The sequence below is a fragment of the Heteronotia binoei genome, chromosome 6, assembly GCF_032191835.1.
Source record: "Heteronotia binoei isolate CCM8104 ecotype False Entrance Well chromosome 6, APGP_CSIRO_Hbin_v1, whole genome shotgun sequence".
Lineage (NCBI taxonomy): Eukaryota > Metazoa > Chordata > Lepidosauria > Squamata > Gekkonidae > Heteronotia > Heteronotia binoei.
This window is the reverse complement of record NC_083228.1, coordinates 136,481,303-136,499,087: the sequence shown is the minus strand read 5'-3', so window position 1 is coordinate 136,499,087 and position 17,785 is coordinate 136,481,303. Positions and strand designations below refer to the sequence as shown.

The 17,785-nt window shown below is 48.3% G+C and overlaps 1 protein-coding gene across 1 annotated transcript in view; it reads left to right on the top strand.

Annotated features, from left to right (window-relative positions):
* The first annotated feature begins 1,689 nt into the window (after positions 1-1,689).
* Positions 1,690-17,785, top strand: part of LOC132574365 (cytochrome P450 2J5-like) — a 62,250-nt gene continuing 46,154 nt past the window's right edge. The window contains exon 1 of the mRNA XM_060242728.1: positions 1,690-1,912. Within this exon, the coding sequence (XP_060098711.1) occupies positions 1,745-1,912 (168 nt within the window). The 5' untranslated portion in view covers positions 1,690-1,744. The remainder of the gene's footprint in view (positions 1,913-17,785) is intronic.

Sequence of the window (17,785 nt, the reverse complement as noted above, 5' to 3'; positions counted from 1 at the left end):
CTGTTTTCAATCCACAGAACTTCCATCTCTCTTCCATCTCTTTAACCACTATATGCGCCCCTTTGCCCAGCTGGCATGGAGTTTTGGGCTTGGATGTCTCAAGCACGCTGATGATACCTAGCTGTATCTGTTACTGGATGGTGATTGGGACTCCAAAATCTGGCCGTGGGCTTGCAGGCCGTGGCGGGGTAGTTAAAAAAGTGCAGGCTGAGATCGAACAAAGATGGAGGTTCTGTGGCCTAAAATTTGCATTAGAAAATACTACCAAAGTCGGTCTCTCCCTTAGATCTTCCAACAAAGTAATCAAGGCAGTTTTTATATTACTTCAGTATTACCGACAGGCACTAATTACATTAATAATGAGACATGCTGATATAAGGGAGACCAGATTGAAGGCCACCCGAGACCAGGCCTTCTCTTTTGCTGCTCCACTGCTGTGGAATCAACTCCCGGAGGAGGTGCGGGCCCTACGATGCTTAGATCAATTTCGTAGGGCCTGTAAGACCCACCTCTTCAAAGTAGCCTTCAACCAATGACAAACCGGGAAGTGCCATTGAAAATGCTTTTAATTACTGAATTCTGCTGAAGACCTAACACTTAGTACCATGTTGATATTGCTATTGTTAATTTTAATAATTGTAAACTGTTTTAACTGTGATTTTATAAGTAAACTGATGTATAATGCATTTTATGTTATAAGCCGCCCTGAGCCTGCCCCGGCGGGGAGGGCGGGATAGAAATAAAAAGTTATTATTATTATATTATTATATTATAATGTGTGTCTGGAGGACCTTCGCTGTCCACTCCGGGGCTCAGGCAGTCCACGCTAGCCTATCTTAAGGACTATGTCTGCTAGGCTTGCGAACTTGGGGGGGGGGGGAGGGATGTTATATATGTGATCAGAAATGTATCTAATATATGGCAGCTTCATGGGTTTATGGAAGCCTGAAAGACCTCATTGATCGCTTGTCAAGGGACTGCTCAGAAATCTCCTAAGAACATCTAGGACCTGCTTTCCAAGAAAGCCTAAAAACTGCATTAGAAAAAACTACCAAAGTCCGTCTCTCCCCTAGATCTTCCAACAAAGTAATCAAGGCAGTTTTTTATATTACTTCAGTATTACCTGTCAGTAGAGCATGTGCAGAGTGCAGGGAACAGCAAAAAGCCACCGTGGAAGTCACGAGTAAAATATGAGCCACACACCAACACCTTGTGTTAAATAGTGTATTGTACAACTATATACAAGGTATTTACAGAGGTGATGCAATAGAGCCAATATACAGCTCTGTCGGACAAAGTGCTTCGCCAGTCAATCGTTGCGGTAAGAGAGAGTCTTTGTCTGGCACTCTTCATCCTATATACATTGGTCAGCCAATCACATCAGTCCATGAAATATACTGACTCACAGCAGGTGCTTTCCAGGCACACTCCAGCTCTGACCTGCTTTCTGCCAAGGTTGCATCAGCCTGACCTGTCAAGAGCTGTCAGGTTAGATGATCTAGATCTAAACATGCTTTGCCCTATGGACTCTATACCAACATTACCGACTGGCATTCATTACATTCATAATAAGGCACGTTGACATAATGTGTGCCTGGAGGACCTATAGTATTTGTCTGTAATAAGTAGAGAGTATAAAAGGATGTCCAAAATAGAGAAACAGCAACACCTCTTGCGAAAAAAGTCAAAGAGCATTCAACTCACCAGAGTCCTTAGGAAGACACCAAGACCAAGAAGGAGAATTATGTGGATACGGGCAATACTGGGAGCTGTGCTGGTGTGTCTCCTGATTCTACACTTTCTGAAACGGCTCCAAACACAGAAGAATTACCCTCCTGGGCCTCCTCTATATATAACAGCTTTAAGGTTTATACAGGCCGGATTCAGAATTCAACCTGACACGTTCACCAAGGTACTCTTTTTTTAAATAGTTAATTGGCTGAAAAAAGATAATGAGCCAACAGAGCAATCGTTCTGGGGGCAAATGTTGCTTAGTAGAAAACAAACTATGATATTTTTAAAAGGAAAATGGAACTGTTAAGTTAAGGTATGTTGGAAGGAACCGGGGTATAATATAGTGGGTTCTATGCATGGCAGAGTCTCAGAGTAAGTGATTAGAAGCTCTTTAATAGGAGTGACATAGTATAAGGTCACATTACAAGACTGGCATTGGGGGCCCACGGCCCAAACTTATATACATCTCTGGGTTCCTGCGCAAGCACATTATTGGGTCATTCAAACTGGTGGGGGCTTGTGATTGGTCGTGGGCTGTAGGGATTTGAATCCTGCAGCCCTTTGTTCCCAAGTCCCCAAGCTCAGTCCGTATGGCTCCAATGAGCCAGGCGGAAACATCCAAAGTCTTCCCTTCAGTCCACATACATAACACGGGATATGCTAGAATCATCAGTATGTGATGGAAATGGCAGGGAAAGATTTTATGGGACCAAAACAGCTCCTTAGCAATGCTTGACAGAACAGGAAATGACAGAGCAATGTAAGTTCAAACCATGCACAGATTTATACTAGAGAACTATAATAATCACACAGGGTGATTAAGGGGTTATTTATTAGTTATTTTGAGATCTCATGTGTGCCACATCCTAATAAAGGACTCGCACCAACCAGGATTTGGGGTCGCAGAAACTTTATAGAACAAATAAAAAATAAAATTAGGGTGCAGTGGCACTAGGGTGGCCATAATAGCTGCAGGCCAGCCAGGGACACCTTGAGGGGGGAAGGAATGTGTGTGCACGCACGGAGCGCGTGTGCCGCCGGAAACAGGAAGTGATGTCACTTCCGGTGTCGTCATGCCACCGGAAACAGGAAGTGACATCACTTCCTGTGACATCATTTCTCCCGCGCCACCTGCTGGAAGCAGGAAGTGACATCACTTCCTGTGACATCATTTCCCCCAAATGACATCATAGGAATTATGGGCAGTGTTTGCCTGCAGTGCAATTTTGTTCTCAAATCCTGTATTTACTTCATCAGTATATGGGATAAGGCACTTTCTCAACTGTGCTGCATAATGCAGCCTATTTATTTTGTCCTGTTTGCTCTGTTGGCTCTATCTGCGCCACCTTCATCACTTTCGGGGTGTGGATCCCCCAGTGGGGTGGGCTCCCGACTCCCTCCGCCGGCTGTTTCTGATAGCCCTGCGCCCCCTCTTTCATTTGATATGTGTCCCATGCGGGTGCCACCCTCCCGCCGGGAGAAGCCGCAAAATGAGCCCCCTTGAGGCTTATGGCGGCAGGGCTCGGGGAAGCGAGCTAGACTGCTGTTCCTTTGAGGGGTTGTGGCACCTAAGATCTATGAAGCTTTATCCAAGGTAAGAGCTTTCGTGTGCACAAATCCTTCTTTAGATAGAATGAAATGGAAGAAAACCATTAAACTTCTAGAAAGAGGCTGAACAGCAAATTAGCATATAACATAGAATCAGAGCTGGAAGGGGCCATACAGGCCATCTAGTCCAACCCCCTGCTCAAGGGAGGATCAGCCTAGAGCATCCCTGACCAGTGTTTGTCCAGTAAAGACTGCCAGTGAGGGGCAGCTCACTAGGGATGTGCAAAAAAAAAATTTTTGGATTTACTTGGATTCGGAAATACATGGGGCCAAAAACTTCGGAATACCGTGTATTTCCAAATACCAGTATTCGGAATAGCCGCATATATGGTAGATGTGCAGCTATTTCCAAATATACAGCCCCATTATACCCTATGGCCATTGAAATCAATGGTGAAATAGGGTATATTGGAAGCCATCTGGAGGGGAGGGGGTTTGAGGGAGAGCCCCCAAATTTGCAGGGGATCTGCAGGGGATGCTCCCCTACAAACCCCCTAAGTCCCAAAAAGATTGGGCCAGGGGGTCCCATTCCAGGGGCACCCAAAGAAGGTGCCCCTATCCCACCATTATACCCTATGGGCCATTGAAATCAATGGCAACGTAGGGCATAATTAGAGGCTACTGGGGGGCAGGGGGGTTGAGGGAGAGTGCCCAAAACTGCAGAGAGCTCGCAGGGGACTCTCCCCTATGAACCCCCAAGTCCCAAAAAGATTGGGCCAGGGGGTCCCTGACTTTGGGCTCCCCAAAAGGCCCATTGCCACCAATGCCGGGGAAAGCCCAATTAGCCACTTCCTCCAGTATAATTGCTGTGGGGAAAGTGGCTCTGGCCAGTGGGGGGTTTGAGGGAGAGGCCCCAAAACTGCAGGGCAGCTTCAGGGGACTCCTCTGCATGGAACCCCCCTGGCCCAAAAAGACTGCACCCATCTATGGGCACCCCAAAAGTAACACTGTTCCCAATGGTGAGAAAAAACCAATTAGAGCCACTTCCCCCACTGTAATTGTTGTGGGAAAAGTGGCTTTGGGGAACAGGGGGTTTTGAGGAGAGCCCCCCAAACTGCTGTGCAGCTTCAGGGTATTGTCCCACACAAAACCCACTGTCAAGCATGTTAGAGTTCCACTGGTAATTAATTGTTTTAGGGTCCTCCATAAAGCTGGCCTGTGAAGTATCATGGAGGACCAAAACCTATTAGCTCTGTTATTCTTTCCCCCCTCCCCCTTCCCTTGTGAAATAGAATAGAGAGAAACGAAACTAACTTGAGAAAGAGTAATCAGCACCTTCCCATACATTCCTGTACGGGAGTGTAGAACATCTGGGGAAAGCAAGCACGGAGTACTGATAATGCTGTGAGAATGCAGACATTTATGATAGTTTATGTGTTAGAGCGCATCCCTCGCCTCCACCCTTTGGAATCCTTTGAAGTATGCCTTAAAAGTATTGTATCAATGTATCTTTAGCATCACTCTCAAATCCTGGTCCAGGAGAAAGTATCGGTTTATCAATAAATGTAGTTTTGTATCAAACTTGACTCATCATTGAAACTGCATACTTGACACCCACAAGGCCAAAACAAAAATTGGACCAGGGGGTCCAATTCCTGGGGCACCCAAAGCCAAACATAACTTCACACCAGAGAATCTCTATAGGACCGAAATGTACTACATCCATCTATCTACTCTATGAACCCTGCTGGCCTGGAACCAATATAAACCCAGTTGCCAATGTCACTGCCACACAAAACGCAATCTGCAGCAAACCCAGATGCCAGCTCTCCAGCCCTGCCCCAAACAACGCGGGGAGAGCTGGCCAAGCACAACAAGCATGTTGGTTCTGGGTCTCTCACCCAGATGCCAGCTTCCCTGCCACAGAATGTGCAATCTACAGATTCCAGCTCTCCAGCCCTGCCCCAAACAATGCGAGGAGAGCTGGCCAAGCACAACAAGCATGCTGGTTCTGGGTCTCTCACCCAGATGGCAGCTTCCCTGCCACAGAACACACAATCTACAGATGCAAGCTCTCCAGCCCTGCCCCAAGCAACACGACTCTCAAACAAGAGAAGCAGTGGACCACACCTAGCTCCACATCATTCTGTATCTGACACAAAGCAAAAAGCATTTAAACTTACCTTGAGTGATGGATGGTTGGCTGGTCCAGGCTCTTGCATTACCAGGGTGCACCACGAGGAGGCGAGCCAGAGTTGCACCCCAAATGAGGAAGATCACTGGGAGGGCCTCAGATTGTGTGAGAGGAAGGCAACCATTCCTTCTCTCTCAGCTCAGCAGCAACACACCAGCTATCACTGTCCCATTAGAGGGACCTCAGCATTGGTATGGCTGCTGGCTGCCTGTCATCATCACTGGCACCTCCCTCTTCATTCCTCCTGCCCCTGAAAAAAAAACAAAACTGGGTTATCCTGGCTGGGCCTGAGGGTGCTGTCGGTTACAGTTGGGGGCTGCAATGACCCTTTCAGTATTATTAGGCATGTGTGGATGGGGACTGGGGAAATTTAGATTGTTTTGCAGATTTTAAACCAGCATTCACTTTTGATTTGGGGATGGATGGGGGGGGGTGCACTGCCAATCAATTTGTGAGCGAGTTTTTGGGCTGTCTTTGGACTCTAGTGTATGTTTAGTGGGAGAGCGTTTTACAACCATCTTCCAAGAGCGGGCCAAGAGAGGATGCAGGCACAAGTAGGTGCTCACTTCATTCATTCTCAAACTCTACTACCGTTTTCGCACACAGCTTACCTCGCAGTCACAATCCTGTTCCCTTCGCAGCGTCTGTCGGATTTCCCACCATCTGCGCTGGAGTTACAGGAAGTGCCGCGGCTTTTGCATAGCAAACGTAAACTGGGGTTTAGTGGTTTACGTTTGCTATGCAAAAGCTGCGGCACTTCCTGTAACTTCGGCGCAGATGGTGGGAAATCCAACCAGACGCTGCGGAGGGAACAGGATTGTGGCTGCAAGGTAAGCTGTGTGCGAAAACGGTCTACGTTCGGGGAGCCGAACAGAGGCAAGTTGACCTTCAGGAAGACCAACTGCTCAACTGCCAGGGTTGCAGGCGATTGCGATATGGGCAGACAATGTTTCCCATATGCGAAAAGAGGCGCTCGCTCTGCACGCTCGTCGGTGGGCATGAGAGGAACGCCTTGGCCACGGAGGAGAGGGCCAGCCAGACCCCCTCCTTCATGACCCAGTAGTCCAAAGGAGATGTTCCTGTGATTCATTGGGCTCCAAAAGATAGTCCCTCACTATCGCAGCACCCGTCTCTGCTCTCAGGGGCCTACCGCTCCCAGGGGGGCCAACAAGCTGCCCGATGAGTGTCATCTCAGGACACTTCGTGGCGTGAGTCTGGCAGGAAACAATGCCTAGCCAGGGAGGTTGGGGATGAACAGCAGTGGAAGTGGCGGATGAAATGCTTCCACCCCCTTCCTCCTCAGTTATTGGCACTGCCCCCCCCCCGACTCTGCAACACTCGACTTTCTGGGAGAGCTCCTTTCACCAGCGATCGAGCTCATTGGCCCACTCAGCCACTGTGCCCTTAAGGCATGGGTCTAACATGGTCGCCATCATGTAGACCTTATCTTGGGTGAAAGTCTGAAAGCGAGCCTCAAGCCCATCCTGCAGCCTAACAACCAGGGGGCGCACCACTGGAAAAACTTCTGCACGGCCTTGAGCTGGCACTAGAAAGGAGGTCAGGTCCTCACGGGCTATGTGGACCATAGGGACGACCAGTGCGATGCTCACCATGTCAGACGAGAGCATTTCTGTGTGGGTCCTGAAGGGCCCAAGAGCCTCCACAGTCTGAGAAATGACCATCCAATCCTCTTGGGTGAGACGGTTCTCATCCTGAAAGACCCTCATCTCACAGACAAAGGCATCCAGGGCTGCTCTCTGCTCCACCATGCACTCCATCATGGCACAGGTGGAGTTCCAGCGTGTGCTGACGACACCGATCAGGCGGTGCCCTGGCACGCCTGTCAGTGTCTGTTTCTCACGCAGCAGATACGAGTCTGTATTGCTGCGTGAGAAGTGACCTTTGATGTGCCGACACTTCTGGAGCAGAAGTCGGTACTCATGGGTCGTGGCTAGATACCGACGATCCTGGCTTTTCATCTGGCCCAATGCGTCCTTAACCAAGAAGTGGAGAAGGTGGGCCACGCAAGGAAGGCGTTGTAGGCCCTGATGCTGGACAGCCGCCTTGATGTTGGAGCCACCATCAGTCACCATGAAGCCCATGGCGATGTCCCCGCTGCCTACACAACCCTCTAACTGCTGTGAGAGGATGGCTCTGAGAGTGTCCACAGTGTGCATTGCATTGACTGGTTCGGCATGCAGCAAGGCCCAGCGATAGCCGGCCTGGTGGCCCTGACCCTGCCTGCTGCTATTGCCAGTGCCATCCCCACCCTGCACTGCCTGCAGCTCTCTGGGTTGCCACCAATGCACAGTCAGGGAGAGATACCCCTCGAACACATGTTGGGAGCTCCAGATATCTGAGATGAAATGCACAGTCCCCCCAGCAGCATGGGACAAATGCGCCTTCACCCCAGATCTGGTTGCCCTGGAAACAGCTGGCACAATGGTCCTGCTAATGGTGGTTCTAGAAGGAACTTTGTACCAGGGCGCCAGGTACTCGAGCAACCCTAGCACCCCAGGATTCTTGACCACTGAAAATGGAAGCCCATGGGCAATCAACCTGGCAAGGTTCCAGGCGATCACCCTCCTGCCATACCTGATTTCCCCTCTTAGCACACGGGTGCCACCCCCACCAAACATCTCAGACAGAGATGGCTGCCGTTCCTGCACTGCCATGGAACGCTCCTGGAGAGCTCTGGAGGTAGTCATGATGGGAAAGATCTCCTGGCTGGGTGGTGTTGGTTGCTTGGGCACCCCAGCACCAGCCTGCTTCTACCCCTTAAGAAGCACCGCTGGGTGGTGCTTCCACAGGTAGTTCTGCATCCCCCCCAGAGTCAGGTGGGTCTGATCCAGGCCCTGCACAGCTGGCACTGCACATAGCGTTGCTCCTCCATAAGTCGGAAATGCTTCCAGACTTCAGAGGTGTATAGATGCCCAAGCTGACTGGCAGCTTGGGTGTCCAGAGCCACCTCCTGTGAGGGGCTCAGGGCAGACACATCATGTCTCAGGGTGGCAGGAGGGGCTGGCCGTTGGGAGGAAGTGGGCGGAGATGGAGGCACCTCGTGTGTCTCCATCTCTTCCCCCTCCACCCCATGCAGCCTCCCCTCCTGGCCATACCCTGAAGGACTGCTGGTGCCCGAAGGAACCGAAGAAGGGGGCTGGTCCTCCTCAACCAGCTTCTCCTCCAGCTCCTGCATGACACTCTGCACCCTCCTTGGGATGATCATTTTGGACAGAAACTGTCCCCAAAGCTCATCTCCAAGAAAGGCTGCTGTTGCTGCCCCTCCTCCGGCTGCTGAAGCCGAGTGACATCAGCTGGAGGAGAGACTTCCCAAGCAGCAGACCCCTGCTCAGTGCCAGCACCTATTGGCACCTCTGCTGGGGACACCCCAGCAGCAGCCTCGATGAAGGGACCAAGGCAGGCCTTCTTCTTCATCACACTCTGGCCAGAGGTCAGAGTGCTGGAAGGCAGCTGTGGAGTGGCACTACGTACGGGATGGGGGGGGGAACGTGGGTCCTCCCCCTCCCCTCCCCTCCTCTAGTATTCTCCTTGGCATTGCCCCCAGGGCCCCTCTTCTGCTGCCTGTCACTCATAACACCCTTGGCCAGCCTCACACAACCTCAACTGAGAGTGGGGTTTTTTACAAACCTAACTCACTACACTGTACCCAGAACCAACAGGTGCCCTGACCTCTTTTTAAAAGCCCTCCCACCAAAACTTGTTTGTTTGTTTTTTTGGTCCTAACCTGTCCTTCTTTGGGTTGGGGTAGTAGTAGTCTGGTAAAGTTTAGGAGACTAGGTGAACCTGCCTCTACCTGGCTACAGTTTTTAAAAGGCTACCTTGAGATGAAGACAATCTTTTTTATATCCTCCTAGTTAAATTTCTCCTAACTAGATCCTGGGACAAACCAAATTTCCTTCAAACTAGAAATCAGGTGTCCCCTATAACTTGAGAGAAGCTGTGGTTTACCCTATGGAAATCTAAGGACGCACCAGCTTTCAGTGGCTGAAAGCAAGATGTACTGCAACCCTAGTCTCTTTAAAAGGGAGCCTGATGTGGCCTAGTAGTCACGCTGCCTTTTATGAGAAACCTAAAATCTTTTTTAAATCGCCCCTATCTGGCCTAGTTGAATTTTGAAAGAAAATAAAGCCCTAAACTGGATTAATTTTTTTTTAAAATTTCAAAAACACAATCCCTAAAAACACCCTTATTAGTGGGTCAGCCTATTTAGTGGCCCTAGCCAAACCAAAAGCAGCCTCAGACTCCAAAAACAACTCTATAAAAACCCCACCCCACACAGCTCACACACCAACTCCCTCACACCAACCAGAGGTAATTTAAAAAAACCAAAACGTGACAGAAAGAAACTTAACTTTTAACCCGCCCCCCCCAAAAAAAAAACAGAACCAGAAAAAGGGACAACATAGATCCCAATAGATCCCAATAGATCACTAAAAAAAGGCCAACAAACTAAACTGTTAAAAAAGTGACCTTTTCAACAATAAAAAACCTCAGGCCAAAGCAGTCAACAACTCCCCCCCCCCCCAACCAGAACCAGGAAAAGGAACAACAGGACAGGAGGATGCAAAACCAGAAACAGGGAATAGATCCAAACAGATCACTGACAGAAGGCCAACAAACTCAACTGTTAAAAAAGTGACCTTTTCAACAATAAAAAACCTCAGGCCAAATCAGTCAACAACACCCCCCCCCCCCCCAAAAAAAAACAAGAACCAGGAAAAGGGACAACAAGACAGGAGGATGCAAAACCAGCAGCAACAGAGAATAGATCCCAACAGATCACTGAAAAAAGGCCAACAAACTCAACTGTTAAAAAAGTGACCTTTTCAACAATAAAAAACCTCAGGCCAAAGCAGTCAACAACTCCCCCCCCCCAACCAGAACCAAGAAAAGGAACAACAGGACAGGAGGATGCAAAACCAGCAACAGGGAATAGATCCAAACAGATCACTGACAGAAGGCCAACAAACTCAACTGTTAAAAAAGTGACCTTTTCAACAATAAAAAACCTCAGGCCAAATCAGTCAACAACACCCCCCCCCAAAAAAAAAAAACAAGAACCAGGAAAAGGGACAACAAGACAGGAGGATGCAAAACCAGCAGCAACAGAGAATAGATCCCAACAGATCACTGAAAAAAGGCCAACAAACTCAACTGTTAAAAAAGTGACCTTTTTAACAATGATAATTAGGCCAAACAGCCCCCCCCCAAAGAACCAGAACCAGAAGTGAAAAGGAACAACAGCAGCACAACACAGCAGCAACAAATCAAACACAGACAGAATCCTTTTAAAACAGTAAAAAACTTGACTTTTAACAATACAGGAACTTTACCAACCCCTCCCCCCCCCAAAAAAAAACCCCCTTCACCCTAACCCCAAGAAATCCAAGCCACCCAAATCAGGAAAAGTAAAAGGACACTGCACTTTTAAAAGTCCTCTCACTAAAGAAAGATACGGGCAAATTGGCAAACCCCACCCCCACCCCAGGCCCCCACCCCCAGAAGAACCCCCTAACCCCAAATAATCTACCCAGTGCTCACCCACCCAAATCTGGATAAGTAAAGGGACTCCGAGTCTTAAAAAGTCCTTTTACTAACTAAAATAAAAACAAGAACCCCAAGACTGTCTTACCTTAGACGTCTTCTCTTCTCCAGCCAAGTCAGGCAAGGCTGAGACAGAGCAACAGCTGAGGCCAAGGGCCCAGCACAGCACAATCTCTCTCTCACACACCAACACAGCAGCAATGGAATGGAGTCCAGCCAGGCAGACTCCTTAAAAAGGTTCTCTGGCCCTACACAGAGCAGTTTCAAAAAATAGCACTGCTCTGTGATTGGCCAGAGAACACTGTTTACTTGGATACCCAAGTAAACAAAAGAACAACAATGTTGCTGATGGCTGGCAGATTAGCCCAGCCATCAGCTACACAACAGACCTGCAAAGCATGCATTTGCAATGCATTATGCAAATGCATGCTTTGGATTGGCTTCTGGGGCGCCACTCCCCCTCCCTCCCTGATCCCAGGGAGGCTATTGGAGAGGTGGGAAAAGGCTTCCAAAGGCGGGAAAGGAGGCAAGCAGCTCACCTGAGGCTGCAGAAGCTCCTTTCCCGCCTTTTCCATTGACTTCTGAATACTTCCGAATATATATTTGGAAGTATATATATTCGGAAGTATACGGGGAGACGTATATGGCTCCCATATAATGGGCTGAAAATGTATTCGGAAGTATATGGCACCATATACTTCTGAATCAGGGGTGATTCCAAACCAAATGCACACCCCTAGAGCTCACCACCTTCCTAGGTAGCTGATTTCACTCTGGGAAAACTTTCACTATAAAAAAGTTTTTTCCTAATATTCAGCCAGTACGTTCCAACACTTAATTTAAACCAATTATTGCAAGTCCTTTTGTCTGCTGCAACAGGAACAGCTCCCTGTCCTCCTCTAAGTGACAGTCCTTCAAAGACTTAAAGAAAGCAATCATGTCCCCCTCAACCTCCTCTTCCCCATACTGAACCTTCCCTAGTCCCTCAGGTTAGCAAAATGGTCTCTCTCCATCCTCACTGCTCTCCTCTACACCCTTTCATTTCATTCACATCCTTTTTAAAGTGAGGTCTCCAGAACTGCACACAATACTCAAGGCGTGGCCTGTTGATACACCCTATAATATAGTGGGTTCAATGCATGGAAGAGGCGAGGTGGTAGTGATCATCAGCTCTTTATTAGTACAGAATAAGGTAGCCTGCACTTCAAGACTGCTGAATTGGGTCAACAGGGCCAACTATATACAACTCAGGGTTCCAGCGCAAGCACGCTATTGGATCATTCAAACCAGCAGGGGGCCTGTGATTGGTACAGGGCAGCAGGTATTTGGATCCTGCTGCCCATTGTTCCAAAGTCCCCAAACTCCATTCATATGGCTCCAATGAGCGAGGCAGGAACAATCAATTCAGTTCTCACTTGAATCCACACACACAACATCCCTCCTCCACCCCAAGTTCACAAGCCTTAACACACATAGTCCTTCAAGTAAGCAGGCTTGCGGTGCTCCCATGTCGACCCCCTGTGTGCAGGAGTGGGTGGCGGCGCAGCCACAGTTCTGGGCATAGTGAGTGGGGAGGGGGGCAGAGTTGCGGGAATTTCGGCCGGTGATTCAGAGTCCACAGAGGCTTCCGGCTCTGATGGAAGGCCGGGGGTCAGATCCTCTGCTGTTGCCGGTTCAGTGGCTGTAGGAGCCAAGGCAGCAGACGGGTCCTGCGGGCTGATGTTGCCCTCGATCTCATCCCCAGGTGCCTCACATGACCGCAACTGGATGATGTTCCGCTGCATTGAACCCGCCCTCAGTGGTAACCTCATACTCGGGCTGGAATCTATGCTGGCCCACCCCAAAGTTCTTTGCATTCACCAAGTTCCCCATATCAGCCCCCCTGAGTGCTCAGACCATATCAAGCACCTCTTGCAGATCTGGGGCTTGATCTGGGTGCATGTGGTCTAGGAGCATCAACAATCGCTGGCCTATGAGGAGTTAAGCCGGACTACAGCTAGTGGCTGTGCTGGGGATAGTATGCTGGGCTAGTAGGTACTCTGCGAGGTGGGCCTCCCAGTCCTCTTGGATGATGTGGCAGAGTGACTCTTTGGTGGACGCATCATTCTTTCTGCTTGGCCGTTTGTGGCCGCATGGAAGGGGGCTGACCTGATGTGCTGGATCAAGTTCTGGGCACAGAAGTCCTGGAACTCCCCTGATGTGAAGACTGTCCCTTTGTCTGAGACTAGGGTGTCCGGCAACCTGTGGGTTGCAAAAACGTTGTGCAGGGCAGCAATGGGGGCCTGGGATGAGGTGGATGCCACCGGGACTACCTCGAGCCACTTAGAGTGGGAGTCCACTATGAGGGAAAGTATCTGTCCCTGGAAGGGCCCTGCAAAGTCCAGGTGAAGGTGGGACCACGGGTTGTGTGTGGACTCCCACTGCTGTGCCAGTGCTCGGGGCAGCTGGGTCTCAGCATGATTGGCACCTCGCAACCCAAGACTCAATGGCATCGTCGATCTTGGGCCACTAAACATAGCTGTGGTCTAGGGCCTTCATCCACACAATCCCCGGGTGGCTATCATGCAGTGTGGTGAGGACTCTCTGTTGCAGGGCCAGGGGCACCACCACCCTACTCCTCTACAACAAGCAGCCCTTATGCACCGACAATTCATCCCGGTGAGACATGAATGCTGCAAACTCCGTGGGCTGTCCCCTCCACACCCAGTTCAAAACTCTGGAAAAGATTTTGTTCCTGGCTGAACTGCGACCGATGTCCTTCGTATCCACTGGGTGGTTCGGAAGGGATTCTAGCAGCATAATCTGGTATGCTGGGGCCGGATCCGGGACCCCGGATGGCAGCGGTATCCAGCTCAAGGAGTCTGTGTGGCCCATCGCTTTCCCTGGGTAGTACTGGAGGTCATACTGGCACCCCACGAGGAAACTGGAACATCTTAAAACCCTGTTAGACAGCATCTGGGACGTTTGGTGGTTGGGGGCGAACAGGCCTAAGAGGGGCTTGTGGTCTGTTAGTATAGGGAAGGGCTGGCTGTACAGATAATCATGAAAATTCTTTACCCCTGCTACAATGGCCAAACCCTCCTTGTCTATTTGGATAGTTGCGCTCTGGTTTTCATAGAGTCATCGAATAGTAGGCCACCAGGACTTTGTGGCCATCTGGCAGCATGTGGGCTAGGACCGCCTCACACCATACAGAGATGCTTCGCATGCCAAGACAACAGGCAGCCACTCGTCAAAATGTGACAGCAAACTGTTGGACATGAGGAGGTCCTTCACCACTTGGAAAGCGGCGGCCTGCCAGCAGCCCCAAACCCAAAGGGCCTCTTGTCCAGTAATTTTTTTATTTATTTATTTTTTATTTGAGATTTATATCCCGCCCTTCCCACCAGGTGGCTCAGTGGAGGGGCTCCACTACCGCTGCCTTTTAGGGTAGGAAGGCATGGTAGAAGTTGAGGAGGCCTAAGAAAGCCTATAACTCCACCTTATTAGTTAGCATAAGGCCTCAGCCTTTTCCCTCGAGCGATGGATACCGTTCACGTCCACCAAGTACCCCAGGAAGTCTATCTTTGGGAACCCCAGGAGGCATTTCTCCTTTTTCATTTTCAGCCCCGCAGAGTCAATATGCTGGAGCATTGCATGGAGGTGGGAGGCGAACTCATAAGTGGCTGTGATGATCAGGACATTGTTAAAAACGGCTGGACCCCAGGGATAACTTTCAAAAGAAAATCCATAAAGTTCTGGAAAATCCCCGGAGCTACGCTGACCCCAAACTGGTGGCACTTAACCTTAAAAGCGACCCTATGTTTGCGCCTCAGCTGTGGCGGCATCCACCGGGAATTGTTGATATGCCTGGACAGGAACACCCAATTCAGTTCTCACTTGAGTCAACATACACAACACACCCAAACCTGCAATAACCTTTTTTGTTGCTGCATCACAGTGGCTGCTCATGTTCAACTTACAGTCCACTCATATGCCAAGATCTTGTTCACACATGCTGCTACCCAAAAGGATATCCCCATCCAGTATGTGTATTCCTCATTTTTGTTACTCAGAGGTAGAACTTGGCATTTATCCTTGTTACATTTCATCTTGTTCACATATGCCCACATGATGAAGATATTTTAAGATATGCAGAGACAAAACAGGAATGACAAGTTAAATGTATAGGGTCAACAGCTGTATGGATTTAATTAAAGGAGAGCAACAAGTAGAAGCAATAAATATGTCAAAATAAATAATAGAATCATAGAGTTGGAAGGGACCTCCAGGGTCATCTAGTCCAACCCCCTGCACAATGCAGAAAACTCACAAAAACCTCCCCCAAAATTCACAGGATCTTCATTGCTTTCAGATGGCCATCTAGCCACTGTTTGAAAACATCCAAGGAAGGAGAGCCAACCACCTCCTAAGGAAGCCTGTTCCACTGAGGAACCGCTCTAACGGTCAAAAAGTTCTTCTTAATGTTGAGCTGGAAATTCTTTTGATTTCATTTCAACCCATTGGTTCTGGTCCTACCTTCCGGGGCCACAGAAAACAATTCCACACCATCCTCTAGATGACACCCCTTTAAGTACTTGAAGATGGTGATCATATCATCTCCTCTCCAGGCTAAACATCCGCAGCTCCTTCAACCTTTCCTCATAGGACTTGGTCTCCAGACCTCTCACCATCTTCATCGCCCTCTTCTGGACCCATTCCAGCTTGTCTATATCCTTCTTAAAATGTGGTGCCCAAAACTGGACACAATACTCCAGGTGAGGTCTTACCAGAGCAAAGTAAAGCGATAAAATCACATCACGTGATCTGGACACTGTACTTCTGTTGATACAGCCCAAAACTGCATTTGCAATTTTAGCCACAGCACCACACTGTTGACTCATGTTCAGGGTATGATCCACTAAGACCCCCAGATCCTTTTCGCACATAGTACTGCTAAGACAAGTCTCCCCCATCCTATAACCATGCATTGGATTTTTCCTACCTAAATGCAGAAATTTACATTTATTGGTTTTAGCCCAGTTTTCCAGCCGGTATCCTGTTTTTGTCTTCTTCTGTGTTTGCAACCCCTCCCAATTTAGTATCATCGGCAAATTTAATAAGCATTCCCTCTATTCCTTCATCCAAATCATTGATAAAGATGTTGAACAAAAGAGGGCCCAGGACAGATCCTTGAGGCACTCCACTTGTCACTCCTCTCCAAGAGGATGAGGAACCATTCACAGGCACTCTTTGAGTGCGACCTGTCAACTAGTTACAGATCCACCTAACAGTAACAGGATCCAAACCACATTTTGTGAACAAGGATAGTATGTGGAACCTTATCAAAAGCCTTACTGAAATTAAGATAAATGATGTCTACAGCATTCCCCCGATCCAGCAAGGTAGTCACTTTCTCAAAAAAAGAAATCAGGTTAGTCTGACATAATTTGTTCTTGAGAAACCCATGCTGGCTCTTAGTAATCACATCCATTCTTTCTAAATGTTCCAGGACCAACTGTTTGATGATTTGTTCTAAAACTTTTCCAGGTATAGACGTCAAGGTGATGCGTCGGTAGTTATCCGGATCCTCTTTTTTCCCCTTCTTGAAGATGGGGACAACATTTGCCTGCATCCAATCCTCCGGCACCTCTCCTGTTCTCCAAGAATTCTCAAAATTAATAGCCAGAGGCTCAGAAATTACATCCTCAAGCTCTTTTAGAACCCTTGGATGCAATTCATCTGGCCCTGAGGACTTACTTTCATTTAAAGAAACTAGGTGTTTATGTACTACCCCCTATGCTGATCCTAGGTTGGAACTTCATACCCTCCTTATATGTTCTGTTTTTGCCATGTTGAGCACCATTTCCCTCAGAAGAGAAGACTGAGGAAAAGTAGGAATTGAGCAGTTCCGCCCTCTCTTCATTACCTGTTACAGTTTCACTTTCTTGCCCTCGCAGTGCGCCTACCATGTCCTTGCTCATTTTCTTACTCTGAACATAAGAAAAGAACACTTTTTTGTTGTTTTTAGCATCTTTGGCCAGCCTAAGCTCATACGGAACTTTAGCTTTCCTAACTTTTTCTCTACAACCACTGGTGATTTGTTTATATTCATCCTTGGTTATAAGACCCTCCTTCCAATTCCTAAAGGAGTCTTTTTTATTTCTCAACTCTTTAGAGAGCTGTTTGTGGAGCCACTTCAGCTTCTTTAGGCTTTTTCCATTTTTTGTTCTCATAGGAATCATCTGTGATTGAGCTTTCAGTATTTCACTTTTAAGAAACTCTCACCCCTCCTGAACCCGCTTCCTCCTAAGTATTTCTGACCATAGGATTTTACCCAGCATAGTTCTAACTTTATCAAAGTTTGCCTTTCTGATGTTCAACCTATATGTCTGACTACGTATAGCTTTCCCCTTCCCTAAGACTGTAAATTCCAAAATCATATGGTCACTATTGCCCAGGGTGCCCGCTATTTCCACTTCTTCCATCAATTCTTCCTTGTTGGTGAGAATCAAATCCAAGATAACAGATCCCCTTGTTTCCTTCTTCACTTTCTGGAAAAAGAAGTTGTCAGCAAGACAAGTCAGGAATCTATTTGACTTCATTTTTAGCAGAGTTGGACTTCCAACAGATGTCCGGGTAATTGAAATCTCCCATGATCACTGTATTCCTTCTCTTGGAGAACTTTGCAATCTGCTGTAGAAGTATCTCATCCAAGTCCTCTGCCTGACTTGGTGGTCTATAGCAGACCCCCACAATAATATC